General features: G+C 49.5%; 2 protein-coding genes across 2 annotated transcripts in view; one reads left to right on the plus strand and one right to left on the minus strand.

The window, feature by feature from the left end:
- The window catches only part of LOC119210438 (inosine-5'-monophosphate dehydrogenase 1b), an 11,032-nt gene extending 3,405 nt beyond the window's left edge, over window positions 1-7,627 (plus strand). Inside the window, exons 2-15 of the mRNA XM_062558454.1 lie at window positions 4-42; window positions 2,442-2,490; window positions 3,662-3,763; window positions 3,854-3,928; window positions 4,332-4,538; window positions 4,657-4,744; window positions 4,828-5,027; window positions 5,161-5,251; window positions 5,412-5,507; window positions 5,989-6,132; window positions 6,273-6,417; window positions 6,492-6,635; window positions 6,709-6,792; window positions 7,170-7,627. Coding sequence (XP_062414438.1) covers window positions 4-42; window positions 2,442-2,490; window positions 3,662-3,763; window positions 3,854-3,928; window positions 4,332-4,538; window positions 4,657-4,744; window positions 4,828-5,027; window positions 5,161-5,251; window positions 5,412-5,507; window positions 5,989-6,132; window positions 6,273-6,417; window positions 6,492-6,635; window positions 6,709-6,792; window positions 7,170-7,191 — 1,486 coding nt within the window. The 3' untranslated portion in view covers window positions 7,192-7,627. The remainder of the gene's footprint in view (window positions 1-3; window positions 43-2,441; window positions 2,491-3,661; window positions 3,764-3,853; window positions 3,929-4,331; window positions 4,539-4,656; window positions 4,745-4,827; window positions 5,028-5,160; window positions 5,252-5,411; window positions 5,508-5,988; window positions 6,133-6,272; window positions 6,418-6,491; window positions 6,636-6,708; window positions 6,793-7,169) is intronic.
- Window positions 7,628-9,017: 1,390 nt separating this feature from the next.
- prrt4b (proline rich transmembrane protein 4b) lies at window positions 9,018-20,259 on the minus strand. Its single transcript, XM_062559925.1, has 3 exons — window positions 19,197-20,259; window positions 14,891-15,016; window positions 9,018-12,100 (listed from the first exon to the last, which is right to left on the minus strand). The coding sequence occupies exons 1-3, from the start codon at window positions 20,197-20,199 to the stop codon at window positions 10,014-10,016; spliced, it is 3,216 nt and encodes a 1,071-aa protein (XP_062415909.1). The 5' UTR covers window positions 20,200-20,259; the 3' UTR covers window positions 9,018-10,013.
- Window positions 20,260-21,247: the final 988 nt, after the last annotated feature.

Below are 21,247 nucleotides of genomic sequence, written 5' to 3' on the forward strand. Positions count from 1 at the left end.
GGCTGAAGAGCTATGCTCTAAAGGAGATGGGTTGACTTACAAGTGAGTAAAACAGTCATCTTCAAACTGTTTTGAAACTGTGCTGTTACAAAAAATCCTAATGTCTCTCCAAATAAGATAATTTCGTTAAGGGGAAGCAAATGAAAGTCCCCCCCAAAGCAACTTTACTTTGAGCGAAACATACCATGCCTAAATCTGTCTGGTTTGGTGATGGTGCATGAATGCAGTGGATTGAAACGGAGGGCTGTAGTCGGAGTGCTCAGTATGACCTTGGTCATGGGGATCAAATTTGCTTCCAGTGTACAAACCTGCATGATTTACTTCCACTATTAAAGGCATGATCTGTCCTGTGACTGCGTCGTGCATGTCAGAACAGCTCAAGCCTTTTCTAAAAAAAAAAAAAAAAAAAAAACAACACTCCCCCCCCCCCCCCCCCCCCCCCACTTTGGCACTAATGAAACACTAATTTCTCAAATCTTCTGTAACCTCTCTGCTCTGGGACGCATTCTGGTGATAAACAGTACCTGCTTTTGTATTTGTTTTTTTTCTGTCTGAAATCTCCTTGAAAATCCCTGAACTCACCAGTTTCATTTCCTTAATACCCTTTAACATGGCGCAAAGATTTAGTGTCACTCATTTCAGGCCGGTTCGAACTTTCTGCTGAATCCACCACCCCTGTGCTTTTTACCTCTTGAACAGGCACTAACCACCACGACAATCACTGACTTAGACGCCCGCTCGGCGCTCCCGAAAGACCGTTGGCCGATGCGCAATTCCAATGTGGTCCGTAGACGGCACATAATCAGTCTGCACAACCAAAGCGCTTCCACCGAACGACTGCACGGGTCACGCTGCTCCTGCCTCACAGACGCTTATTGAATAGAAGAAAACGGCGCTGGCTAACTAAGGGCGTCACGGCCAGAGGGGGGGGGAGGGGGGGGGTTGCTGCACACGTGACGGCCTGAATGGACGACATGCGGCTCGCAGCAGGAATCCTCTAGATTTCTTAGAAGCGCCTTTCAAAGTGGCCGATGGTGCTTCTGTGACTCTTTGGCGTGAATCCTAAAATGTGCTCAATTAGTTGAGCAACAGAGTCTAAGATGGCAGCCTATTTTTATTTATTTTTTTGATAATAGAGGAAAATGAAGTAAGCCACACCAAAGAGGTGAGATGCAGGAAGAGGGAAGCATTTTGACACAAGTCCGTCCACCGCGACTCACCGCATCTTCTGTGAAGTCACTCCCGTCTTTAACTTGACCACAGAGTGCCCGGTGAACTACCACAGACGTTTGGGGCGGGGTGACGTTACAGCACAAATTGCTCATTGTCTGAGCAATGTTGTAGTTATTTTGGGTGCATTTTTTTTTTTTTCTTTTTACATGCCTTGGCCAGAAGCTGCTTCTGCACAGTCTTGGGGAGCTCAGCTACTGCCTGTAGGCTGTGCTGTTAAAAAAAAAAGGTCTTCCATTTAACATTCAAACAACAACGACCGCGATGAGGCATCACGGGCCTGTGTTGTCTTTTTGCATTCAAATCCAACACGATGAGCTCCGGCTCGGCCCAAATGAGGGGGCGGAGCCGAGGTTTGTGGCTGCTGCTAAATGCCTGCAGGTATGTGCTTGACTTCCTGCTCGTCCCCACGCTGACGGTTTATGGGAAAACAAAAAAGAAACGGCACTCCTTCCGTTTTGGCGTCTTATTACAGGCTTTTAAAAAAAAAAAAAATTTAGACTCACGTCTGTTCACTTGCACCGCCCACCATTTTCCTGTTTCACACCCCCCCCCCCCCTCCCTCCCTCTGTAACGTCCACGTGGCATCCAAACCCCCACCCCTCCTTGTTCCTCTGTCTGTCCCCTACACTGTTTTCACACCCACATGGAAAAAAAATCCTCTGGGTTCTGGTTGAAATCCGCCACCACTCGTCTCTCCTACCGGCTCATCGTGTTCTTTCAGTCCAAGAGCTGAACGGAATCAACTGTAGCCTTTTTCTTTCTTTTTCCTGACCAAGTAATGGACGCGGCGTGACCTCCCTCACCGGTGTGTCCGCACTCGTTACCCTACGAGAGAGGAGACATAAGACAATCCAACTAAAGGTTGCAGAAGGGAATGAGTAGAAAGACACCCGGGCCATTCCAAACTAATGGGATGTATAAACAAATATTGAATTCAAATGTTGGTTTGTCTTTACCATGTCTTGCACTGTTTCTTCTTTTTTTTTTTTTTTTTAAGCCCCAGACTTGTTAGGTAGCCTCATTCTATTGCTTTCACCCAGTGAGCTACTGATGCTGAAGGGATCAGAACATGTGTTTTAAATTCTCAGTGCAGCAGAATCTACCACAAATGTGTTGTTTTAGCTCCTGGTATTGTAAAGATGCTTTGTAACCAGCCATGAACCGAGGCACCGGGTCCTTACTTCACCTTTTTTCTTTGTGTCTTTCAGTGACTTCCTGATACTACCGGGCTTCATCGACTTCACCTCAGACGAAGTGGTGAGTACCCCTAGGTGTGAGGGACATATTTGAGGGCACACGGTTGGCGGTTTTTAGAAGGTTTTTGCAAGTGTCTGTCAAATCAGATGTGACACCTTCCTGAACCATGAGATTGTTTGTTTAAAAAAAAAAAAAAAAAACGCTCTACTGCCCCCCCCAGACCTCAAATGGCGGCTCTTAACCAAAAGCAGTCTTGTTTTTGTCTGCTTCAGTTCTTCTCCCCTGCTGCGCTGCTATTTTTTGCCCCGTGTGGTGACCCGGCGGCTGCAGCCTCGCCGCCCCCCCCCCCCCCCCCCCCTCTCCCCCCTCCTTGTATTTACATTTGTCCGGTTGGTCGCTCTTCCACGTCACTCGGCAGATGACTGGAGTTAATCTCTTCAGAACCCCCCCCTCTCCTCTTTTGCTTCGTCCATCTCAGCAGATTTTAATTTAATGTATCTCTAATCTCCCCCCCCCCCCCCCCCCCTTTAGCCACAGAGTGCTCGTTGCTGTGCGAGATGCTCGTCTGCCTCGCTCTGCCTCAGCAGAGTCTATTCCTTTGCCCCAGTTTTTCACCGTAAAGTGCGTCTGCTCGAGCTCAAATAACTCCAACGAAACTCGGTGATCGGAGCTTTCGTGCATGGTCACGTGACGTGCCCCCCCCCCCCCCGACCTTTCGGGTTGGATTCAGCAGGTTGCCGCAGCTGTGCTCTCGCCGAACGGCGACGTGGTGATTTTGTCCTGACTTGGCCGTGAAGCCCCTTGAGAAAAGCCTCCATAGTTTACGTCTGGCACAGATAAGGAGGGACAGCGTGGACACCACAGCGCTCATTTGCCCGTTTCCCATGTGCAAAGAATGTCTTTGTTTTCTCACACACGGTTGGAGACAACAATAGCAGGGGATTGTGGGAATGTTCAAATCGGAGAGAGAGAGAGAGAGAGAGCGGTTGGGCTCTGTCCCTGAGAGGAAGGACTCTATATGGTGGTCCACGCATCCCATTGCACTTTATCCTAAAATCTTTAATCAGCTCTCATGTAAAACCTTTATTGAAATGAAAGAAACTTCAAATAACTCCCTTCGATTCACTGAAACATATTTAGATATCCACTGCTGTTGTACATTGAATCTGAAGTGCAGGCTGCCCCCTGGTGGTTCATGAGCAAACCTACAGACATGTTTAACCCCTCTTAGGACCTGACGTCGGCGCTGACCAGGAAGATCACGTTGAAGACCCCTCTGATCTCCTCCCCCATGGACACGGTCACAGAGTCATCTATGGCTATCGCTATGGCGGTAAGACACCACTGTGCCAAAACTGCTTCTAAGCAACGGCAGCGGTTTTAATTTATCGCCTTATTAAACCATTTTCTTCTTCTCCGGTAGCTTATGGGCGGCATCGGCATCATTCACCACAACTGCACACCAGAGTTCCAAGCCAACGAGGTCCGCAAGGTTAAGGTAAATAAATAGATGCTAAATTAGCTGACATGTTGTAAGTTCCCCTTTAACAAACTGAAATGATACACTGCAGCTAAATGCATTCTTCATCTTCTTTAAATTTCATGTCACAATGTCTGATTGTGTAAAGTCGAACGCTCACCAGCCATCTTTGATTATATTAGTCATTGGTTGTTGACTCTCGCATATATCGTTTCTTGACCTATTTGTTTTTTTTTGTACTGTCTCCATATAGGTTCATATAGGTAATCGTCCTGTGTGTGCGTTTCTGCTTTTGCCTTTTAACATTTGCTTACTGTTATGTGTCTCTGTGATGTTTGTTTTTTAATGCTTTGGACATATAAAGAAGGGGGGAGCGGTAGATAAGGCTCTGAACAATGTTGGCTTTCTCCTCCTCCTGCAGAGGTTTGAGCAGGGTTTCATCACGGACCCCGTCGTGATGAGTCCGCGCCACACAGTCGGCGACGTGTTTGAGGCCAAAGTGAGACACGGCTTCTCCGGTATTCCCGTCACGGAGACGGGCAAAATGGGCAGCAAACTGGTGGGCATCGTCACGTCCCGAGACATCGACTTCCTGTCTGAGAAGGACCGCGGCAAACCTCTGGAGGAGGTGTGTATTTTCGTGCTCCGGCCTAGAAACCCGCGCGCCGCCCCTTTTTAGTTGACCCCGACGTACAATTGTGTTGTAATCGCTCCTTTTCGCTTGCTTCTCGCTCGTCGTCACCAAGGCCATGACGAAGAGGGACGAGCTGGTCGTGGCTCGGGCCGGCGTCACTCTGAAAGAAGCCAATGACATCCTGCAGCGCAGCAAGAAAGGTGAGTGGAAGGCGCACGTGTGACGGCCTTTTCGGTCGCTCCGCTCCAACGGAATAACCCTCGACTTTTTGACATTCAACCAGGAAAGCTCCCCATCGTGAATAGCGACGACGAGCTGGTGTCCATCATTGCCCGGACGGATCTGAAGAAGAACCGCGACTACCCGCTGGCCTCCAAGGACCCCCGCAAACAGCTGCTGTGCGGCGCCGCCATCGGCACCAGAGAGGACGACAAATACAGACTGGACCTGTTGGTGCAGGCCGGCGTGGACGTGGTTGTCCTGGTGGGTGGTTTGATAGTTGAGACAACGCAATGTCAGCTCAGCCTGCGCCTATCTGTTCGGATGGTCCACGTCAATTCACTCACTAAGTGTTTTCTTTTCTTTTTTTTCCTTTTTTTTTTTCCCACATCCCCAGGACTCTTCACAAGGCAACTCGGTGTATCAAATTAACATGATAAATTATATCAAGCAGAAGCATCAAGAACTGCAAGTGGTGGGAGGAAACGGTGAGTTTGATTTTTTTTTTTTATTTTTTTTTTTTATGAATGACTGACTTGTCCGTTTTTGCCTCGTGGCTCTGATTTTCAGATTTTGATTTGCACGCCTTGTATTGCCAGCAACATCTGATCCTTTGCACCATTGCTTTGTGCCACTTGTTTTGCTCAGTGGTCACAGCAGCTCAGGCCAAGAATCTGATCGATGCTGGTGTGGATGCTCTGAGGGTCGGCATGGGCTGCGGCTCCATCTGCATCACGCAGGAAGGTACTTGCACCTCTTTGGTCTCCTGGCGACGTGGGTTTCTGATTTTTTTTTTTTTTTTCCGCTGTCAGAGTATGTGGGAGTTAAAAGTGGTCTCAATTTCATTTGAGATGAACGATAGAATGTACAGAGGATTTTAAAATGGTGGAGATGTTGTAGCTCATCAGTACCAGCTGCACCGGTTCTGAATTGAGCTATGAGCTATTTGAAAGAGACCCTCCGTGTTGTCATGGCAATCTGCCACGGCCTTGCTTGCTGTAACCATGGCGACAGGCCTCTTGTGCTCACAATGAAATCAAGAACTGAGGAAATGTGTTGCAGCAAAAGGACATGAACCTAAAATAACTTCTGTTGGTCCCCACTCAAATGGATGCTGCTTTGTGTTGTACATGTGGATTTGTGTCTGACCTCCGTTTGTTTGCTTCAAACTGATTTGTTTCAAAGGCAGCCGTGTCAGAAATATTTTCTCATTTTAATCCTCTAGTCATGGCGTGCGGGAGGCCCCAGGGCACCTCGGTGTACAAGGTAGCCGAGTACGCCAGGCGCTTCGGCGTACCGGTCATCGCCGACGGCGGCATTCAGACTGTAGGCCACGTGGTGAAGGCGCTGTCTCTCGGAGCATCGACTGGTGAGATTTGAACGATTGTGTGAAAAGGAAAAAAAACAAGGCCTTATCTCGCAATAATTTAAAATCAAGTTTGTTGTCGGAGCAGCAATGTTGCTCTTTACGGGTAATGGGGTACTACAGATAATTCTCTCCCACTCCAGTGATGATGGGCTCGTTGCTAGCGGCAACAACCGAGGCTCCGGGGGAGTACTTCTTCTCAGACGGCGTGCGGCTGAAGAAGTACCGGGGCATGGGCTCCCTGGACGCCATGGAGAAGAGCACCAGCAGCCAGAAACGCTACTTCAGGTCTGTCCAGGAGCGGCTGATTTAAACGCCCCTGATTTCCGTTTTGAAGAATATTGATTGACGTGCTTCCACAGCGAGGGCGACAATGTGAAGGTGGCGCAGGGTGTGTCGGGCTCGGTCCAGGACAAGGGCTCCATCCACAAGTTTGTACCTTACCTGATAGCTGGCATCCAGCACGGCTGCCAGGACATCGGGGCAAAGAGCCTTTCTGTCCTCCGGTGAGTTGTGTGTGAGAATAAAGATGCAGGCTTTATTGTGCGGTGCGTTTTACCAGCTCTCCATCTTCTTCAGTTCCATGATGTACTCCGGGGAGCTGAAGTTTGAAAAGAGAACCATGTCGGCACAAGTGGAGGGAGGCGTTCATGGGCTACACTCGTAAGTACAAAGACGGCATTTGGGGTTCTTTCCAAAAACTATTTTTAAACTACATTTTTTGTTTTTACTCTGCATAACCAACACCCTCCTTCTGAAAAGGAAGTAGGACCGAGCTCTCGTGGTCGAGACCAAATGTCCGGTTTTTACAGTGAGCGCAAAAGTCCCAGAAGCAGGAACGGAAACTGCAAACTGTGGTGTTTTTTTTTTTTTTTGGGTGCCGTGGAGGATTCCATCATTACGCCGCTATGAAAACAGTCCATTAGAACGCTTTTCCCTGCGTTGGCATCCGCAGACACTTACAATGGAAAATAAAGAAAAAACAGGCCGAATGTTAGTTTATTATCCTGATTTCTTTTTTTTTTCCTCTGCCTCCACAGTTACGAGAAGCGGCTCTTCTGAGCTGGCGGGGGAGGGGAGGATGGCGTGCAGCTCATCGACGCACGTCCAACTGTGACCAAATGTTAATACACGCACCACCCGCCACGCCCTCTCTGCCCTCTCCTCCGTCGTACCCACCCATCCCAGCCGGCCGTCCCCTTTGGAGGAACGAGACACTGCGGCGTAGCGAGGACCCTCGAACCGACGCCCTCTGAACACCTGGGATTTTTTTTTTTTTGGGGGGGGGGGGGGTTGGGGGGCTCGCTAAGTGGCGCGTCAGGTTTTTGGGAAAGGCACAGCTGTATCTAGAGTACGTGGTCGGTAGTGAGCGGATGAACTGTGTGTGTGTGTGTGTGTGTGGTAAATCAAGGGTAACGTGTGACTGAGTTAATAATGTGTGTCGAGTCAACAAAAGTGAAGGTGCACTGTGTTTACTTGTTGTTATCCCCCCCCCCCCCCCCCCCCCCCCCCCCCCCCCCCCCCCCCCCCCCTCGTCTGAAGCCCCTCACATCCCAGCTGTTAATGCACCAGTACGTTCAGTAAAGCAGACCCTGGTCTCTGAAGTGAATTGGTGTTTCATGCCAATCTTACCATGTTTTTTTTTTTTTTTTTTTTTCACACCAATTGTAGGTCATTTGAGGTAAAAAGCTGCTTGTGAACAGTAGCCGTTTGTTTCAGCGCATATTGTTTACTTTCCCACATTATGGATCCCGAGGTACGAGATGTCGGGCGTAACGATCATCCCGTCGACTTTGCATCCGACCAGCGTCCCCCGACGAGCGATGGACACAGTCCACAGAGGGCATTTGTTTTTTTTTGTCTTCTTTCCTCGTCAAAGGCGCCCTGGCGAATAATCAGCGTCCCGCGTCGGTGCGTAGTGTTCACACGTTGAGCATGGAAGGCACCGAAATCTGAGGATCATTCGTGTCGAGAGAAAAGAGGAAGAAAAAAAAAAAAACAACATAAAAGGTATTAAATCAATCAAGAATAGTTTGTAATGACGACTATTTCTTCACCTGTAATTTGAATACTTTTGGATAAAACAAACTTTATATTAAACCTGTGTTGTGGGGGTCTGCGGGGGGGGTCTTTGAATTGCGCATGAAGTGTTTTGATATGCCCGTTAGTTTTTTTTCACTAAGCCAAACATGGCTGTATTTATATTCTGCGTTATTGTAATTGCATATATACTGCCAAGTGTTCTGCCGCTTCCTCTTGACACTTTTTCTTTTGTAAATTTTAGAAACCAAAATTGGCGCCAAAAGCCCCCTTGTTGCCGTGTCACTTCCTTCCCGCATTTTGTAGTGTGGCATAGGTTTATGTTCTCTGTGACGGTTTTACGTTCGTTTTACAGTTGGTTTCTTTTTACCAGAGAGATGCCTTGAAACGGGACTGGACGAAGGCTCAGTGAAAACGCATAATGCCACACACCCTCTCGCCTCCTTTTTCTTACTTTAAAACGCCTCGCTTGTGTTTGTCGTTCAGTTTATGTAGGATTAGGCTTTTCTGTTATTTACATACTGGATGGATTTTTTTTTAATTTTTTTTTTTTTTTAACTTACTAGATTGTAAGGGTTGAATTCCTCTAAAGTGCTCATGTATTTACCCTGCTGAAAAAAAAGGCCTTGCAATTACACAAAATTGCAAAAAGAAATTGTACATGAAAATATATGGAGAAATATATACATATATCCAGTTGGAAATGACTGCTGCTTGTTTTCAGTTTCCCACCTAAAGAGAATTCAGGTTATTTAAAATGTCAATTGTAAAGTACTGTGTTCTATTAGTCCATCTAAAAAGCACCAATATAGTGATCATTGAGATATTGGGTTTACACTTTTTTTTAATTTATTTTTTTTATTTCAGCTTCAACGTAGTGTAAAGCTGCCACAACATTGCAGTAGCTTCTGCAACCAATAACTAAATTAATAAGAAAGGGCTTTTTAAATGGACAGAAAAGACTTTATTCATTACAATCATTTGGGATTTTTTTGAGGAATATCACTTAAGCACACAATAAATAAATCAAACATGAGTGACTTGTCTTCTTTGCGAGTTGCGAAATCACGTGGGATGTCACTTTTAACCTCGAGTAAAAGAAGCCACAGTGCTTTATAAAATACTTTATTAAACCATGTGTTTAGCAGTTATGTTTGGACATAAATAAATTAGTAAGCAAGTCAGAGTATGCTGCCAGTGTACATAGAAGCAGAGGCCATTAGTAATCGTTGTAGGATAAAGTAACACTTGTTTCCCAGTAGAGGTCACTGCAAGTCACAGGTGTTATGATTATGGAGTTTGACAGGTGCAATCCAGTATATATATATATATATATTATAACATGAGCATTAATGACAATGTTATTCTGCTGAAATTGAAAACGTCAGACTTCAGTAGTATTTAAGTGCTTCTCTGTCACAGTAGTAGTATTTGGAATGTTGAAATGCAATAAAAACATTTTGTACAAAAAAATTCTTGTCATCTGCACTCAGTGAAATGCCACCTTTTAAAAAAAAATTGTTTTACTGTATCAAACTTCTCCGGCCTTAATCAAGCACGTAAAAGATACAAATCAACTCTTGGCTTTTGACATTCTTGGCACTTAGACCCATATAGATGCTCACTAATTACCACGTACGAAAGCTTATCAAACCTTCAGAAACGTTGTTTTGGCAGCTATAGGTTTTAACGGTAAAAGCGAAAGCTACCATGCACTATCAAATAGGCTGTAAAATACCATTGACAGTCACCTTTCATACATCCTCCTTAAATCCCCCGTGTAACCCTTGTTTCACCAGACTTGTCCCTTGTAAAAAAACAAAACAAAAAAAAACCATATTTTTTTATAAATCTATAGTCTCACTGCAGATACTCAAAGCGTCGATTTGTCTGCAAGCGCCGATGAACTCCTCCTGCGCGGAGCGGTCCGCCTCCGACGACGACACGTCCAGGTCCAGGTCCAGGTCCAGGCTCTCCTGTGACGCCGCACCCAGGGTGTGATAGTTCCTCCGCGGGTCGGCGTGGCCGCGTTGCCCGGAGGACGCCGCGTGGCCCTCGGCCCCTTGCTGGAGCAGCTGCCGGGCGCGTCTCTCCGGGCTCGGGCACAGGACCAGCGAGGAGCCCCCGAAGGGTTCCCGGTAGAGGCAGCTGGAGGAAGAGCTGCCCCTCCAACGTTCAGGAGATGAGCAGCTGGAGGATGAGGACAGCGAGGGGGATGGCGGGCCGCCTTGAGATGTATCTCCCTGGGATCGGGCGCGAGAGGGCTCGAGGGGGCCTTGGGCTGCCACCTCCACGCAGGAAGAGGTCCGATAAAGGCCGGCGTCGGCCGAGAGGGGATCGCAGAGGCCGTTGCATTGCGGCGCGCGGTGGTCGCTGATGGACAGATCGCTGCAGTGGGTGGGCCTGGCGGGGCTGAAGAGGCTCGTGGGGAACAGGGCCTCGCTGAAAAGTGCTTCGTCTATGCTGCGGCGCAGGTTGATGGGCGAAGGTGGCCTCAGGTCTGCGGTCGAGTCGCTGGTGAACGAGGAGCCACCCGAGGGCTCCCCGCGTCCCACATCCTCAGGTTTCCTTGAGCCCTTCAGGTCCAAATCCAAGTCCAGGTCCCTGTACGCCAAGGCCCGGTTGCTGTGGTAGAGGAGGTCAAGGCCGTTTAGACTGCTGCCAAGCCTCTCATCCACCAGGGTGTAAAGAGGGAGGCTCTCCATCTCTCCGAGCCCAACGGTATCGACGATGGCGAGCTTCTCCTGCTGGCTGAGGGTCCACTGGTAGCTCCCGGGCAGGATGGGTGACTTGGACGCCAACAGCTCAGTCCAACAGCTTCCTGCGGCTGGGAGGTGGTCAGAACAGTAGACGGGCTGCGCCACCACCAGGGCTAAGGTGAGACAAACCCCGAGCTCGCATAGTCTGCAGCTAAACTGGAAAGCCCACCAGGGCCAAGGGTGGAATACCTCCTCTCCACCCGCCACACCCATGGCGTTGAGCATCGCGTAGAACTGCAGCCCTGCGCACGCCAGGCAGAACAGCGCTGAGACGCACACGGTGAGGGCCGCGCGGTCCCAGTCCCGGCTCTCGGCGAAGGGGCAGCGGTTGTAGCGCTCAGCGGGTGTCGGGGACGTGTTGTTCAGGTGGTAGATGTGCTTCGAGTCCGCCCGCACGTAGATGTAGAAGACGAAATAGGCCGCGGACAGGAACGTGGCCAGCGCGACGAAGGCCCCGCGGGAGACGAGCGAGAGAAAGAGGCAGAGGGGAGGCTTCTGCCGGTAGAACTCCAGCAGCGTCACCGGCCCGAACGCGGCGCCGAAGTGCACGGCGACGAGGCAGGCCAGGAAGCAGGGCCTCTGGAAGGCCGAGTAGGAGAGCTGCATCCTCGAGCGCATGGAGAGGAGCAGGAAAACCAGGCCGAACGCTGCGGTCAAACAGGGAAACGGCGCCTCGTAGAGCACCAGCGAGGCCTCCGCCGAGGGCAAGCGGTCCCGGTGGCCGTAGGCGTCGTACAGCAGGGAGAACGACCGGGTGCCGCCGGCGGCCAGCAGGAACAGGCTGACCAGGGCGAAGTAGCCGCAGCCGGACGGGCACCGCAGGGGCAGGCAGAGCAGGTTGAGAGCCGAGGCCAGCGCCAGCGCGGCGAAGGCGCAGCCGGCGCCGTAGACGTGCGCCTCCCAGGCCACGCCCCACGCCGCCATGGCGCTGTTCCAGTCGGTGTACAGCGGCACCAGCATGGGCGGAGCCGGGATCAGGTGGGGGGCGGCCGACCGGTTCGTGGCGGTGGCGTTCTGCGTGGGCTTGGCGTCCGAGGGGGGTCTCAAGTCCCAGGTGTCGGAGAGGTTGCAGATCCCCGAGCGCTCTTTATTGCAGTCTGGAAGCAAGGTGGCGTCACTGTCCACCTGGCTGTACATCCAGTCATCGGTGTACGGAGGGATATGGGGAGTTTCTGGGGGGGGGGGAGGGGAAGAAAATAGGAAAAGCTGGTTCAACACATCTGCATTAAATAGCTTGGATGAGACTCAAGGAAATGAGCTACGGCTCTAATCACCTACTTTTAATTCCCTTAAAAGCAGCCTAATTGTCCACTCGTGAGAATATACTGAGGCCTTTAATCATAATTCAAGCCTTTCACGACATTGGCTCAGCTCCAGGGTGGTGAAAGGGTGCTTTCTGCCCTAATGTGCTAATCCTGTTCAGAAGCTTGTAACAAGGGCAACTTCATACAACGCCGGACCCAAATCAGAGGGTGTGTGTGTGTGTGTGTGTGTGTGTGTGTGTGTGTGTGTGTGCGTGAACAGCCCATTCAGAACCACAGAGCTGGTTTCTCTTGCATTACGTAAGCCATCTGGAGTTTCCATGCAAGTAAAGATGATTATGATTGCGTAGGAAATGGTTTGGCTTGGGAAACGATTGCATTTAGAAGCTCTTCTGCGCCGCACATGAAGCCTTCTCGCTTCACATCATGAATCTTGTTCTATTTCACAAAAGTGTCAATATTGTTTGTGTATACAGCCCAAATTTTGTTTTTTTCATCTCTTGTTTAAAAAAAATAGAAAAAGAAAGGGGTTTAATTATGCCCCGGGAAGCCTGGCGCAAGACATTATAGCTGGTGGTGACGTCAGGGGCCAGTTAAAGAGCTGCCGAGCACCACAAAAGCTCTTCATCATTGCGTATAGATTGAAGAGATCGAAATTGTTTCGGATATAAAACTAAAAGCGGGATTTTTGTGGTCTAGCATTCTCATTTTTCAAGTCTTTATCATCTGTCTTTTATGTGTTTTTTTTTTGGACGGGTTGTATTCCTTTGTTTATGTTTTCCCACCTTCCAAAAGTGGAGACTCCCCATAGGTGGGTTCGTTATTTTTAAACATGGGACGTTTCTCTTTTCTGCTAGACTGCCCTGATTTTTTTACAAGCCTCTTTTTCCATGCTTTACGCTTTACAGTATAGAGCCGATGCAAGGCCGATGCAAGGCAGCTCTTCAGTGCCAGAGCGGAAAAAACGGCACTCAATTGGCGGCTGAGTGTGTCTCGTGTCCGAGTTCATTTGCATGTTTGACACTTGCCCCGTTTTCAAGCACCCCTGATCAACAAGGCCCTTTCTCTTTTCCCGCCTCGGATCCTGAGAGGTGGGGGTGGATTTTCACAAGTGCTTTCAGCACAGCACTTGCAGGCCTGCCTGTTCTCCACTAGGTCCTCTACCTATTTCCCTCGTTCTTCTCCTGACCCCAGAGCTGGAGGAAATACGGCCGCGACTGCCGGACACCGGTGCACCTTTTCCCCGTTTGTCTCAGACATCCTGATCGTTCTTTTGAAGCACGTCCTCAAAGGGGAGGTTAAAAATAAGGATGGCGGGTTTCCGCGGTTACGCCGTCTAGATCTCTCTCTCTCGTCTGTTTAGAGGCCGGACTGAACGCACGGTTCCATATTGACATTTAATATGACAGGAAGGAAGGACTGAAATCATAAACACTGGTTCATTTAAAATCCACAAGTGCCTCCAGGGGAGGGGAGGGGGGCGGGGGGGGGTGATTTGTTGAAAGCTATAACATCAGCAGCATTAAACGAGGTCACATCTCACTGCACCCGACAATGTCGTCCTACCAAAACAGACAGCGGGCGGGGTGGGAAAGTGTAGAATAAACACACGGCCGCGGGCATTCTGAATGTGCAGGGTGGGGGGGCAGGGGGGGGCGGGTTGCTGATAAAATCCGGGGTTCGCCCGTCTATTCGTTTACTTTCCCGGCGATTTGGAGGCCCGTCGGCCATGATGGGTATTGAACTGCTGCCCACGTTTTGTCGATAAATGTCACACCGAGCGGCCCGCACGGGGTCGGGTGTGTGTGTGTGTGTGTGTGCGCGAGGGGGGGGCCTGCGTTCCAACGGTCATCTGACTAACATCCCCCACGAGTCTGCCACGCAAGGGACGCCGCGCTCAGCAAAGTGCCATTTGACTAGCATTACAATGTTGTGATGATAACTGGGAATAAGTCAGTTTCAATCAAAAAGGAGCTGTCTCAAGGTGAATTCAGGCCCTGAAAGATAAATGGTCCCATTTTCATAAAATCAGCAAATCCACACAAGATGATGCGCTTCAGAAATTCTTCATTTGAAGGAGTGGTTTCATTATTACTGCACCAGGGGCTTTATTCACGCCTTCATCTCTTTGGGTATTGCTCGTGAATCTTCTCAGGTCTGAGGTCTCACCCATAAAGCCGCTTCATCTGCAGACCGGCCGAGGTAATGAAGGTGAGTGATTCTTTGTATGTTATAAATGAGCAACAGCCCCACGCACTCGTCTCTCATTGCGCCGATTTCCCCCATCGAGAAAACAGAGAGCTCCATCTCATCGCCATCACGTTCAATACGGCTCACCTCAAAAAAAAGCAATTGAGCTCATGCTCATCATGCTGAGGACTTGTTTGGGTCCATTAAACCAAACGGTGAGAGTTTATATTAAAAAAGCAGTAAATGTGTTAATGTGCAGCCAATATTATCAACAACAGCTTTTTGCTTCAGGCCGCAAACGGCAGGCAGCTCCCTTTTCCATTTTGCGCCACATTCCTTTAGTTGCTTGATGCTTCTAACGCTTTAAATATGTTATATTCTAACTGGTATTTCCGTCTTTCTGGCCAAACAAAGCAAGTGGTCCAGTTTGTCAGTGTGTCAGAGCAAATAGAAAATAGAAACAATTTGCAATGAGTGTTCATTTCCATTTCCAGGGATTCGGCCGCTCACCTGTGCTCTGGGGCGGCGGCGGCGGCGGCGTTGTTGGCGGCTCGGCGGGCGTCCTGGAAATGTCCGCCGAAGGAGCCGCACCTCCCCCGTCCCCCTCGTCCCCCTCGTCCTCTCTGCCGGGCGGCTCTGGGGAGACACACGCGATTTCAACCTCCAAACAATCGACGAGTGATACAAACACGGAGGCTTTGAAGAGTCGTGGGATGGGTGGGGAGGGGGGGGGGATGGTGGGGGGCAAAAAAAACAGTTTAAAGCCAATGGAAGGTTGGACCCTGTGTGGTCTCCGCTCACGGACACGTCTGAGGCTCCACGCCTCAAGCGGACGGGACTGTATTTCTTAACCCAGTTATGTCAGATGGATTTTGGCCCTCGCCCACTTAGTTAGAAGCCAGTCATCCTCGGCTCAGTGGACTGTCTCTCTGTAGTCCAATTGCATTGACATCTCTGTGCGTGCTCGTGTGTGTGTGTGTGTGTGTGTGTGCCTCCATCACAGATCCAGACTCATGAAAAAAGAGAGAAAGTGAGACGCAGAGAGGGGGAGAACGGACCACGTCGCCTCTTTCCCCCTCTGGTTCTCTCACTGACGGCGGACCAGGTGAGGTTCGGGAGTCGTTCAGTGAACGCGTCGGGGAGAAAACCGATGAGCCGACTCCGTGAATTAGATATATTTATTAAAAAAAGACGCAGAGGAGGGAGGCTATGTGGGAGGAATAAAGAGGTAGAAAAAAAAGAAAAAGAAAGCTCCTGGGAGGCCATGTGAGGTACCGTCACGTGGTATAAACTGGGTCACGCTCGCAGCAGCCCAGTTAATCGTAAGTTTTAATGGCCTTCGAAGCAGAATCTGTGGACCCCAAAACACTGCACATCCTGCACCCCCCCCCAATATTCACCCCACAATGAATCCGTATTGTTATAGTTTTAAGCACGGATATGAAAATATGATTTTGTCTTTCGTTCATTTAACACAGTTAAGCTGTTGATGAATTAATTGAAAGGAGACACTGTGCACCACCGGCCACTGACCAGAACATCTGACGAGGTCTGCTGCAAATCAAGCCCAGTAAGCACGTGCACTCGGTCGTGATGCTCGTACACAATGCACAGAGACCCTGCTGATGGAGCAAATTCAAAGCAGCAAGGGATCAGAGAGATTTGACTTATCGAACCGATCAACACCGACATGCTGAATTGTCCTTTTACCGTTTACCTAATTAGAAGAAATATTATTTCTTTTAGCCTCCATGACCATAAATTCTATCCATTTTTTTTCTTCAATTAAAGGACCTTTACTTGTTCCCCTGAAGCTTCATCCGGACAGATACCGTACAGCCTTAATTTAGTGTGTGTCGTTTCGGAGGCTCCTCGTTATCTTCAGCTCGCAGAAATAAAATAATAGAAGTCCATTACACTCCCTGTGATGTGTGCAGGCCCCGGGTGAGTTTGGGGAAAGAACACTCGTGTTGGCATCAAACACAATGATAGGACAGCAAGAGAAAGCATCTCAAATGTACTCGCACAAAATTGCATCACGTTGTGGCTCATTGGGTTCAGTTTTGAGGTGCAGTTACTAAGGCATCTGTGGCATTTTGAAACTCTAAATTACACTTAAAGATAAGTCTGAATGAATGTGTGAAATAATCCAGGTTGTTTTTTTTATCGGCATACGTGAAGTTAATTCACTGCGGGTGGAATCCCAAAAACAAACAGAGTTTGTCTGTGTGGTCAAATGAGTCAGAGGATTAACATAATATTAAAAGTCACCACAGTTGTAGATTTGCATTTAAGCCCCCTTTCCATGTAAGTTCTACACCGGGTGCATTAGATATGTCATGTCACATGCTGCGTTTGTAAATCCATTTCTTTAGTCAATTCATCTATCATTGACCGTGCTTTTGCAGTTGGGTGTTTAGGATCAGAGGGACAATAAATCCTTGCAGGTAATGGAGTGTCTTAAAGGTCTGATCGTGCCCCCGTCTATTAGCAGAGCAGTAAATGGGGGGAAAAAAGTGGGAGGTTGGGAAAGAAAGAGCAGGATAAAGGAAAGCTTTTTGGAGGAGATGCTCTTATACCCGACTCTTTCCTCCTCTCTCTAGTCACCGCTGCCCTTGCTGTTAGACGTGGGAGTGTCCCTTTAGTACAGGATTTGACACAGATGCAGAGCGGTGCTGTTTTTCTAATTTTTTTTTCTTTTTTTTTTTTAAACAGGCTCCTCAAGGGCAACGCCACACGTAGCAAACGCCGCCTCGATCGACGCAAACCCGCGCTCGGGTGTGTGTTCCACGCCTCCAGTGGGGAAGTGATTCACCCCGAGCGGCTTAAAAAGTCCATTTTCTGCACCGGATACAACATTCACATAATGGGATAATTTATGGTAATGCAGGGGCGCAGCGCTCCCATTCTGCCGTACTGGTCTCCTCCAGTGTCCTTTTGCCAAGGTGTGATTGTCTGAAAACCTGCGAGACTCCAGTGGAGACTGCAAGGTCGCATCAAAGCGCCGTGTTCGTGCACGTGTTTTTTAGCTGACGACTAAATGGAAAGAAAGGGATTAGAAAATGTGAAAAATAAATAAATACTGCAAAAGGCCGAGGGAGGGAGGGAGGAGGCTAAATGGAGAGGAGCATGTTCAGCCTGCGTGAACAGCGGCTGGTGAGCGGATGGTCCCAGTGGAGAGGAGGTGGTTTTCGCTGAGTGTGCGTTCGGAATACTGATACACGGTCGGCAGCCCTCCCCAACTGGGGGGGGGGGAGGGTGGGGGGGGGGCAAATATCTCCCTCTCATCTCTTCTGTATGCCGCCACACGATTTCACAACCGGGAAAACAAGTGCAGACACAACACACCGGGGCGCCGTAGACATAACAACGCCAGTCTCAATGCGAGCGGCGTGGAGCGGTCTGGGAATAGTTGCAATTCCTTTGTTTTTCCACAGAGGGCCTCGATGTACATTTTCGATATTTTGCAGCATTTATAGGTATACAGTATATTCAAGAAGCCCACTGGAGTTTGAAGGCCCATGTTTCACCTAGGGAGCAGCTAAGTTGACAAAACAGTCTGATTCTAAGGTCCTCTTAGTTGCTGATTTCGAAGCTTTTCACCGCATCACACGTGACTTTTTACCTTGACAGGAAAATCCAAACAATAAAAAGTTTGAGAAATTGTACTAGCATAAAAAAAATAAAAATCATATTTCATGATGTCAATTTATGGAGCAGTTGTAGCATTTTGTGTGAGTCTACGAAGCTGTTGAAATATTCAAAGATTTCTATTTGAACTGATGATGACGGACATTAGTTGTGACAGCGGCATCGTCTCACCTGCACAAAAAAAAGTACACAACTGCAGAATATTAACGTCCTACACGATGCAGACTCCGCGTACGCATCCACCAAAAGAATCACGGCTTCATCACACGGACGCCGAACCTTCCCGTGGCAGAGAATAATCGACTCATCGTTTCCTCGCCCAACCTTTGAACTGACATGATGGATGCGTCTGTAACTGCAGGAGCACCTTCTGCCGAAGACTCATTAAGCACACAGACACCAGACTGCCGCCAGGGTTGGGGGGGGATGGGCTTTGAAGAAGGAGGCGTTGCCTCAATGTCCAGTCAAAATCTGATTTTTTTTTTTTTACCGGACGCCACTAGCTGTTTTAGCTCGTCATCTTTCCCCTTTTAACAGGGAGTAAAAACCCCATCAAGCAGCATCCGATCCAGTTGTCTTTTGCATTTTCTGAGGTAGTGGTAAACGGTAAATTGCTTTACAACAGTGTTTTTTAATAGGGTGGTGCAAAATGACTCACTCCAAAACTGATCGCGCAACCGCCTTTGATGCTCTAATCTTTATTCCATCCTCTCTGGCGTGATGGAACTGTTTTATTGAATCCTTCTCGCAGTCTGCGGGGAGCGAGCATTGGAAACCTATTGGAGATGATTCGGATTGCTTCGCTCCGCGCAACAACTTCCATTTCTGAAATCTTGCAAGATGCAAAAAATTTATTTGTCATTAAAAAAAAACAGCACAGTGTAATAAACTACCACCTTTAATAAAACAACCTCCATGATGACCTCTGGGGAGCAAGCAGATATTCAATCGCATGATGGTTTTGGTTCCAGGTCGTGCACTCGATGAGTGTCGACAGGTTCTAGGGTTCCCTCGCTAATGTCGGACCTGGTCATGAACCGGGTCCTTCAAGCGGTCTGCAGCCTTTTTGACGGCCAGCTACTGCAACCTTAAGACCCGTCTGCCCATGATGGATCGCAGCTACGGAGCCAATGCCGCCACTATTGACTTGTTTAACTTTGCTTACCTCCTGCCATTGGAAAGTCAACCCTCTGGCTCCGAGTCGGGCTCGTTATGGATTCCGGCAGCGGTTTGTAATCGATCCCTGTGGCGGCGGTGTACACCCGCAGCTTCTCCTCCGCCGCGGGCCCAGACCTGGAGGTGGGAGGAGGTTCTGTCCTTGTTGCCTCAGCAGCACGGAGGGTAATGTCGAAAGTTGAGTCCCGTGGTTCTACGAACGTGGTCTCTGCGGACGCAGAAGGGGTAACAAGCCCGAGAGGGTCACTGCTGGGTAGAGTGGTCTCCACCGGTCCCGGGGTTATTGTTGTTGATGTTGTTGTTGTCGTGGTTTCGGCTGCCGTCCGCGTAAAGGCGCTGGGGACGGTGGTCTCTGCTGCCGTGGTGAAAAGGAGGTTTTCTGTAAAACCTTTGGCCTCCTCATCACGGTGCTCCCCTGGCAGCTGACCCCTCTGCGGGCGGGTGTGTGTTGCGTTTCGTTCTGGAGCGCCTGTGCCGGTGGGACCGTCGGTGACCAGAGTGCGTCTGACAGAACTGCTTGTGGGAGCGTGGGAGTCTAAAACAAGAGCTTCCTTGTCGCTGTGCGCTATGCTGCTGCTGCTGCTGCTGTGCGGAGGGTCCGATGTCCCATTGGGAAGTGACACTGTTCCTATCTTTGTCGCGCCGGTTGGGAGCGCCTGACTCAAAGTGGTCGGGGATTCAGAGGCCTCGGAGAAACTGCCGTCCCCCGAACCCAGGTGACCTTGCGAGCCATCGGTCGGCTCCGTCGGGCCTTTGGCGGTCGGTGCCGACCCGTCGTTCCCTTTCGAGCCTCCATAGAAGGGGATACGGAAGGGCAGTGAGGGAAGAGAAGGTAACTTTGGCAGGGGTGGGGTCCACCAATAAGAGATTTCCGGCGGCTTTTCTCTCGACGGCATCGGTGGCCAGAAGGCCTCTTCGTCGGCCGCGGCCTGCCTGTGAAGCAGCAGAGAGCACCAGAAGCAGAGGGCCACGGTCTGGAGGAGGCGAAGCATGCTGTCGTCAGGCGCGCGTCGTTGGCCGCTCTCACATGTCGTTCTCCATTCTCCTGCTCCCCCCCCCCCCCTCCCCCGAGGGCAAAAAAAAAAATGGCCTGAAAGACAAAGAACACACAGGACACCGGGTGACACACTTTCAATCCAACTCCCTCAGCAGCTCAATTTGAGTTCACGGGGAACTTGATAGAATTTAGCATCTGTTCAGTCTTTTTTTCCTTCATCAAACTTTCTTGAGTGTGACCTGCTTTTCGGCTTCTTCCATCTCCAGAAGGGGGAGGGGGGGGGGGGGGGGGGGGGAGTAAAAGCAAGTGTAGAAACGATGCCACCTAATAATAAAAATGGAATGCTGAAGTCAGAAGGCTGAAAATAATGAGTCACCCACCACAAATCACAACAAGAGCTTAAGGATTTGTGGACGCCCCACAATTAGTGGGTGTCCCCCTTAGATGTGGTGGTGGTGAATAATTGTGTCATGCTGCGTCGCGGTGGTTGAGCGGCTACACAGGCCGACCAATTAGAGAACTTGAACTTAAAGAACTTCCATCCATATGTATTCTTCTCAAGAAATGTGTGTGTGTGCGAGTATATGTGTGTGTGTAGGGCTGGGGGGAGGATAAGACTTAGGGTCTGCGGGTGCCAACGTAAGAATAGAAGGGACCTCTTTATCTTTTGTGGAGCACCGAGCGGTTCAAAGTCACTAGCCTGTTGCCTCAGTGAAAAGACTGGAGCGCCAAAGGAATTTCCCCCTGTGAGAACAACAACCTGTATGCTTCAGCTGCACTAAACTCCCCCCCAACCCCCCCCCCTCACCCCCCCTAAGCTTCGGCCTCGCTCGCTTTCAATCTCAGATTTATTTGTTCTTTAAAGGGAGGGAGAACAATTCGGGGAAAGAAGTGAAAACATCAATATTCACACAAATCCACTGTGTTCCCTCCCGCTCTCAATCTCGAGTGTTATTCCCCGCCCCCCCCCCCGTTTTGTGCGCTGTCAGCCTCCGCCCCCCCCCCCCCCCCTCCAGTCCCTCGTCCCCCTAATCCAAGCCAGT

This window comes from Pungitius pungitius, chromosome 2 (genome assembly GCF_949316345.1).
Source record: "Pungitius pungitius chromosome 2, fPunPun2.1, whole genome shotgun sequence".
In the NCBI taxonomy this organism is placed as follows: domain Eukaryota; kingdom Metazoa; phylum Chordata; class Actinopteri; order Perciformes; family Gasterosteidae; genus Pungitius; species Pungitius pungitius.